The sequence below is a fragment of the Cebus imitator genome, unplaced genomic scaffold (assembly GCF_001604975.1).
Source record: "Cebus imitator isolate Cc_AM_T3 unplaced genomic scaffold, Cebus_imitator-1.0 Scaffold68, whole genome shotgun sequence".
Classification (NCBI taxonomy): domain Eukaryota; kingdom Metazoa; phylum Chordata; class Mammalia; order Primates; family Cebidae; genus Cebus; species Cebus imitator.
The window spans coordinates 9,164,374-9,172,501 of NW_016107383.1; the positions used below are offsets into that span (position 1 = coordinate 9,164,374).

General features: G+C 52.9%; 1 protein-coding gene and 1 non-coding gene across 2 annotated transcripts in view; one reads left to right on the forward strand and one right to left on the reverse strand.

The window, feature by feature from the left end:
- The first annotated feature begins 666 nt into the window (after positions 1-666).
- The window catches only part of FAM83A (family with sequence similarity 83 member A), a 14,862-nt gene continuing 7,400 nt past the window's right edge, over positions 667-8,128 (forward strand). The window contains exons 1-3 of the mRNA XM_017530726.2: positions 667-1,154; positions 1,462-2,155; positions 3,935-5,240. Of these exons, the coding sequence (XP_017386215.2) occupies positions 4,761-5,240 (480 nt within the window). The 5' untranslated portion in view covers positions 667-1,154; positions 1,462-2,155; positions 3,935-4,760. The remainder of the gene's footprint in view (positions 1,155-1,461; positions 2,156-3,934; positions 5,241-8,128) is intronic.
- On the reverse strand, positions 2,236-2,455 carry LOC119471655. The gene has a single exon (XR_005200714.1). It is a non-coding gene; the product is annotated as a small nucleolar RNA U3 (small nucleolar RNA).

The following is an 8,128-nucleotide window of genomic DNA, read 5'->3' on the forward strand; positions in this document are numbered from 1 at the left end:
AAATTATGATGGTGGAGGACTGGGGGAACAGACTGAACAATGGCAGGGGACTGAGAGCCCCACAAAGTCACCTGTGAGGGTGTTCCTCCGCCTCAGCGCTGCGGGTGTTCTGGGCCAGGGAGCTCTGTACTGTGGGGGGCTTTCCTCTTGGAGGTAGCGGCACCCCTGGCTTATCCTCACTAATGCCAGTTAGCAACCCACCTCTCGCCCCAGAATGACAACCGAAAACTGCTACAGACCTTGCCCGCTGTCCCCTGGATGGGGGTCCAAAATCACCTCCAGCTGAGTGCCACTGTCCTAGGTAAATGGAATTTTCAGGAAGCCCTGGAGCCACTCATTTATCAACGGGAGCCTGGCTTCTCATCCTTTCTCTTATTGTTGGATGACCTCGTGAAGAGGAGACAACCCCACTTGAGATTGCCACAGGAAGGAAGAAGGGAAGCGAAGTCCTCCACAATCTGCAGTGCCTGTCACCGAGGGCTCCTTGATAAGAATTTCTCAAGGTAGGAATGTGCAGCTCAACAGCTGGCCAGACTTCCTAGTTCAGAAGTGCAATCTCAGGTGGGGAAGTTTATTATGACAGCCAGCAAGAATGAGGACATTTCACAGGGCTGGGCTGCAGAGGAGAGAGGAGAGACTAGGCTGATGACAATCACCAACCAGTTTGATGACTTTGAAAACAGTCACTTCCTCTTTCTGGGCTACAGTCTTCTCATCAGCGACTGAAGGGCCTGCAGTACCTCCAACATTCCTTCAGGTGAGGACTTCTCTTTGATCCCTGCTATGGTTTCAATGTGTCTTCCAAAGTTCATGTGTTGGAAACTTAAAACCAGTGCAAAAGCGTTGGGAGGGGAGGCCTAATGAGAAGTGATTAGGCCATGAGTATTCTGACTTCATGGATAGATTCATGTCATTATCGTGGGAGTGGTTTGTTAAAATGAGTTCAGCCCCTTCTTTCTCTTTCTTCTGCACTGCACTATGGGATGCACGGTCCAGAAGGTCTCACCAGATGCTGGCACCATGCTTTTGGACTTCCCAGACTCCAGAACCATGAGCTGAATAAATTTCTGTTTATTATAAATTACCCAGTCTGTGGCACCCTGTTAGAGCAGCATAAAGTGGACTAAGACAATCCCTATAAAGAGTGGCAAAAGGCCGGTCGAGGTGGCTCACGCCTGTAATCCCATCACTTTGGGAGGCTGAGGCGGGTGGATCACAAGGTCAAGAGTTCGAGACCAGCCTGACCAATAAGGTGAAACTCCGTCTCTACTAAGAAAAAAAAAAAAAAAATTAGCCAGGAGTGGTGGTGAGTGCCTGTAGTCCCAGCTACTCAGGAGGCTGAGGCAGGAGAATCGCTTGAACCCAGGAGGCAGAGGTTGCAGTGAGCCAAGATCGCACTCCAGCACTCCAGCCTGGGCAAAAAAGCAAAACTCTGTCTAAAAAAAAAAGGGGCAGCAAAAGAATAGTTGCCACTCACTGGCAGAATCCTATGAGCAACTAGTAATGTCTGCCAGAGATGGAGGATGAGTGGCACCAACATGTATGGTGTGTTTGCTGACTGCTCTACAGGAGTCAACCAGAATCTCCAGATCTGTGTGAGGACCAAGAGCTGGGGACAGAAGCAGCGCTCTAGAGGGGAACGTTCCATTCAGATGCCTTGTTTTGTTTTGTTTTAAAGAGCTGCTCTGTGAGAGGACAGGGAGAAAATTGACCGTACAGGTCACGGATACTCAGCTCAGCTCAGTCTCAGGGAGGCACTCCAGCATTTATTCATCCAAAAAAGAGAATTACATCCAGGTGAAAGGAGAACCCCAGAATACCCACCTACTTTAAAAATTCTCCCCTATGCATATTCGGGAACCAGTAAGAGGACTTGTAATGCTCTGTGAGTAGAAAGGGAAGGGGAATAGGAAAGAAAAAAGTGAAGCTTGGAATGGTGGAAAGTACATGGGCTCTGCCATTTGCCAGCTGTGTGATCCTGGGCAAGTAACTCAACCTCTCTGAGCCTTGGTTTCCTCTTTGGTGAAATGAGGACTAATAATCCATTTCTCCCTCAGTACAGACAGCTAGCATGCAGTGAGCACTCAGTGATGGCCAAGTAGAGGAGAAGCCAGGGTGGAATGAACATACGGGACCATTTTGTGCAGGGTCGCAGGCAGGCTCAAGACTTGGTACTTAGTTTAACAGGCAATGAGGAGCTGCTGACAACTTTTTAAAAAATTAACATAAATGGGAACCACTCAATGTGTCCTCTTCCTCTTCCCCTTCCAGAGGAGGAGAAGAACCGTCTTCATTGACATATGGCAGTTGCCAAATTGCCATGAAGCAATACCTAAAGCCACCTCATGCTCAGGAGAGAACGCTCATCCCCTCCTCGTGGTTCCCAGTGCTCTACACATTCAGAGAAACTTCTCTAGTAATGAACTCGGGGACCAGTCACTGAGAGTATAGTCTCCAGGGACAGCTTTGGAGCCATGGAGTGAAGCCGAGCAAATCCATGGACCACTGCCCCACCCCAAGGTCTATCTCGATAGACTGGGGACAGGACTTGGTGATGCAGATTCAGAGAATGGCCTGAGGAGGACACAGACCAGGCGGGGGAGGAGGGAAGACGGGAGGAGGATGTGGGAGAAGGGCTACGTCAATCTCCAGAAGCAAGAATTGGCGAAAGGCAGAAGGGAGAGGCCATAGAGCCAAAGAGGCAGCGGGAGAGAGGGTTTATTGGGTTTGCCCTCTTCGACTCTCCAGGGATTGTAGGGAGAAAAAAATGGAATAACAAGAGGATTGCCCAGGATTGTGAATTGGATTCCTTCGACATTCCTCAAAAGAAATAAGAGAGAGAGAGAAGAGATTCCTTTTATTTTATTTCATTTTTGAGACAGAGTTTCACTCTGTTGCCCAGGCTGGAGTGCAGTGGTACGATCTTGACTCACTGTAGCCTTGGCCTCCCAGATTCAGCCTCTGTCTCCCCAGTTTAAGCGATTCTCCTGCCTGAGCCTCTCAAGTAGCTGGGACTACAGGCACATACCACCAGGCTCAGTTAATTTTTGTATTTTTAGTAGAGACGCTGTTTCACCATGTTGTCCAGGCTGGTCTTGAACTCCTGACCTCAAGTGATCCACCTGCCTCAGCCTCCCAAGTGCTGGGATTACAGGTGTGAACCACTGCACTCGGCCATGCCGCACTTTAAAAAATACTGTGGTACTGCTGGGCTGAGCCACAAGGGCCACAGCTTCAGTAGGGTTACAGGTGCTCATAGCTGCTTTTCTCCAAAGAATGGCTATGCCACTGAGAGACATTCTTATCAGATCCTGGCTCTGAAGACCACACAATCTTGATTTCTTGGTGTCATCCCTGAGCAGATAGCATCAGGACCTTCCTTTCATTTCTTCACTCCTCACCACTCCCCAGCACTCTCTGCCGTAGCACCTGCCACTGCCTGAAGGCTTTCTCTGGCTTCAGGGCTGTGCTAGGTGAACTGGCCCTGGGAGCAGCCCTCAGCCAGCGATAACTAGGGCTCCTTAGATAAACTCGGCAGCTTTCTCACCCTTTGGGCAGAAAAACCTTGAGATGCATTTGGCACCATCACCCAGAGGTTCCCGCAGGCTGGAACCTCCTGATGTCCCACAGATGTCCATGAACCCAGATGTCAACAACAGTTACCTGCTCATCAACTTGCCTGGCCTGGCTTCCTTCCCTTCCCGTCTCTCTTCCCCACTCCTCTCTCTGTGCTTCTAGGAATGGCCTTCAGATTAACCACTTGTACTCAAATCCCAATCTCAGAGCCTGTTTCCAGCAGAGCCCAACCAAAAAGAGTCAGGGTTCTAGGCATTTCATCCCATTGTCAGGCTGCAATCTAATCTGGAAAGAACACATGGCCACGCCCCTTGGAGTTTGTAGATTTCAAACCCATGTGCTGTTCCTCCTGCTCCAGTGCCAAGAAGCCACTGGTGCCCTGGGCTTCTGGGCCGAACACAGGCTTGGCTCCTTCTCCAGATGGTGTTCCAAGCAGCCACTTCCAGCGAAGCAGCGTTGGCCCGAAAACTAGAACCTCTTTGTGGTCTCTGCAAACAAGACAATGACAAATATATGAGTAGGGATGGGAAAGAGGAGATCCTTTATAGGGCAGGGAGGGGTGGGCACTTGGGTGTGACCAAGGAAAGGTGTGCCTGGTTCACAGCTCTCCCTGGCCGGTGTCCAGCTCCCCTCCTCTCACAGGGGGAATGGGGCATCTCAGGGATGGCCTGTTTCCCCCATAGGGGAAACAGCACTCGTTGTCTTTGAAACAGCGTGGGAGCCGAGGCGTCCAGGAGGGGCGCAGAGGCAGGCAGGCTTCCTTTGGGCCCATCCTGCAGCTGGTGGGGAGGCTCCCTGCCTGGTAACGAAGGCCTGAGGGTGAGTTGTGAAACCCAGCAGGAAAGCTGGCTCACCTTCGCCTCCCCTTGCGGCTGGGAGGAGAGGAAATATCCCTGGCTGACTGTGCCAAGGCGGTGTCTGAGCCAGCCCTCCCAGCCCGAGGGCAGGGCAGGTAGCCCTGAGAGATAAGCCAATCCCGGGGCTGCAGATGAGGAGCTCTGAGAAGCGCTGCTCAGGACAGCGGGAAGTCACTTCTCAGAGCCGCCCTGCACGCTGGGCCTGGGAGCAGGCAGCCTCCCGGTGGGTGCGGGAGCCTCACTCCTCCAGGGTGCGGTCCACTGGCTTCCCACATCTGCAGGAGCTGACGTGCCAGCTTCCCCCAGTACCACCCAGGGACGGGCAGCATGAGCCGGTCGAGGCACCTGGGCAAAATCCGGAAGCGTCTGGAAGATGTCAAGAGCCAGTGGGTCCAGCCAGCCAAGGTTGACTTCAGTGACAATGAGAGCGTCCGGCTGGCCACAGACGCCCTCTTGGATGGGGGTCCTGAAGCCTACTGGCGAGCGCTCAGCCAGGAAGGTGAGGTGGACTTCCTGTCCTCAGTGGAGGCCCAGTACATCCAGGCCCAGGTCAGGGAGCCTCCCTGCCCCCCAGAACCTCTGGGAGGGGCCGAGCCAGGCCTTAAGGCGCTGGACTCCAGCTCCCTGCAGTCAGGCACCTACTTCCCCGTGGCTTCGGAGGGCAGTGAGCCGGCCCTACTGCACAGCTGGGCCTCGGCCGAGAAGCCCTACCTGAAGGAAAAATCCAGTGCTACTGTATACTTCCAGACCGACAAGCACAACAACATCAGAGACCTCATCCGCCGCTGCATCACCCGGACCAGCCAGGTACCGATGCCAGAGCCCCTGTCTCCTTGGCCAAGTAGCGGGAGGATGGGGACGGATGGAGCAGGGAGGGGTGCATTTTGCTCCCAGGGACAGGGTCCAGATGACTGGGCTTCGGATGTAGGGGCATTGCTGCGGGCCCTGCTGTCAACCTTGCCCTGGACCACTGACCTCCGGATCCCACCTGTCACAACCAGGGTCCAGGCGACCACCACCTGTCACCACCTATCACCACCTATCACCACTTATCACCACCTGTCACCACCTACACCGCCTGTCACCACCTGTCACCACCTGTCACCACCTATCACCACCTGTCACCACCTGTCACCACCTATCACCACCTGTCACCACCTATCACCACCTGTCACCACCTGTCACCACCTATCACCCCTTATCACCCCATATCACCACCTATCATCACCACGTATCACTACTTATCACCAGAACTCCCACAATTGCTTCATGCCTGGCCCCCTCTTCCATTTTGATTCCCAGCTTCGCAGACTTCCTACTGCAGTAGAGCAGCTTTTTCTTTCGTGTGTGTGTGTGTGTGTGTGTGTGAGTGTGTGTGTGTGTGTGTGACGGAGTCTTGCTCTCTGGCCCCAGCTGTAGTGCAGTGGCGTGATCTCGGCTCATCACAACATCTGCCTCCCGGGTTCACGCGATTCTCCTGTCTCAGCCTCCCGAGTAGCTGGGACTACAGGCTTGCGCCACCACGCCTGGGTGATTTTTGTGTTTTTAGTAGAGATGAGGTTTCACCATGTTGGCCAGGCTGGTCTTGAACTCCTGACCTCAGGTGATCTGACCGTCTCAGCCTCCCAAAGTGCTGGGATTTTATAGGCATGAGCCACAGTGCCCTGCTAGAGTGACTTTTTCTATACTACAAATCTAATTTGCTCCCCTCCCTGCTTAGAGCCTTCAGTAGCTCCCAGTTGCCCATAATGGGAAGTGCAAACTCCTTAGTGTGGCTCCTGCCTCCTTCCGCTCTACCCCACATGCCCTGCGGAGCTTGTCTTTGGGTCTTTGAATGTCCTGTTCTCTCTGCCTGGCCCCGCTTGCCTTCCCTGCTTTTCATTTGCCACACCTGCTCCTGCTCCAGGACCAGCATGAAATCCTCTTCCCCAGGAAGCCTTTCCTGAATTCCCCAGGCTGTTTGCACTTCCAAATGTAAGGGCGCCCCTCTGCTGGGCTCACCCTTGCCCCTTTTCCTCTCAGATTCTGCTAAGACCTGTCTGCCCACAAATGACCTTGTGGCTCTTCAATCTAGCCAGTGACCGGGCAGAAGATAGGGTAGGCAGTATAGGGGGTTTTTCTCTCTCCCCAGAACATTCGCACTTTGATAAAGCGTCTTTAGAGGAGAAAAAGCTTTCACTCAATATGCTTAAAAACAAAGAAAGAAAAATAGAAGAGAAAAAACCCTTCAAGCCCAGAGCTTGGCTGGTAGGATTTCAGGTACCGTAAGAGCTGGATCAGGAGTTCTCCCCATGCCCTGGGACCTCCAGCCCCAAGTGATGTCCTGAGCTGTGGGTGCCCACCCCTCGCTCCTGTTGCTGCAGACGAGCAGGGGAGAATGGACCACAAAGAAAGACATTCATCATCTGTAAAACCCTCTCTGTCTCGCTCTCTCCCTCTCTCGTATTCAAATTATTTATTTTGTTACATTTAGAAGAACTCAAAAAAGACCATGCTGATATTTGGATTGGTTTTTTGCTAAGGCTGCAATCTCCTAAATGAATTCCCTCCCAAATTCAATGCTGTGTGAAATCTTAAAGCTCCAGAAAAAGCCATCAAGGGTGAAGAGGCCATGGATGGAGCGGGAGGGAGGGAGCAGAGTTCTGGAAAATTAAGTGGAAGGTAGCGGTAGGTGGAGCATCGGCTCTGAGTACGGCTGGGCTGCTTCCGAGCAGTGTTTTGTGTTTCTGTGGCAGGGCGGAATTTGAGGGTGCGTCCAGGCAGGCGGCCAGGAGTGCCCACGCTGCATTGGGCCCCGTGCTGGCTGCACCCCCTCGGGCAAGTCCCTGGACTCCTTAAGGCTCAGCTACTATGGCGGACTAAGGTCCCTCCAGGCTCCACGGCCTGTTCCTGAGTGTGCCGGTTCTGGTCTCTCCACATGAAGTTCAGTGTTCTCCCGAGGGGTGGGGACCAATGCTGTTGGGGAAATTGTCAATCGCAGCTGCTCAAAGGGTGACAGAGGCTCCGTGAAGAAAGCCAGGTTAGGGCTTGTAAAACACAGCCCCTGGCTGAGGCCCTCTCCTCCCCACTCCACACCCAGTGAGGCTCCTGCATCCACCTCTAGGACCCTGAGGCCCACTGATGTCCTTTTGACCAACACAGCACATTATAAACTTAGAACAACACTTTAAAAATCTGAAGAGTTGGCTGGGTGCGGTGGCTCATGCCTGTAATCCCAGCACTTTGGGAGGCTGAGGTGGGTAGAACACCTGAGGTCAAGAGTTCGAGACCCGCCTGGCCAACATGGTGAAAACCCATCTCTACTACAAATACAAAAAAATTAGCCAGGCATGGTGGCTGGTGCCTGTAATCCCAGCTACTCAGGAGGCTGGGGTAGGAGAATTGCTAGAACCCTGGGGGCAGAGGTTGCGGTGAGCCCAGATCGCACCACTGCACTCCAACCTGGGCAACAGAGCATGACTCCATCTCAAAAAAAAAAACCAATCTGAAGATTTCACCTGAAAGTAAGAACTTCCAGCTCCTCTTAGCAGGTGGGGTCTGCTGGCGGGGAGTTGTAGCTACTTCGTTGGGTGGATTCCCTTTGTGACAGTCCCCACCATTCCTTGTTGTCCTGGGACCCTCAGGGCTTCACCCATTTGGGTGTCTGCCAGGCACCCAACAGTAATGAATTGGTTATTAATTATTGGTTATACAGG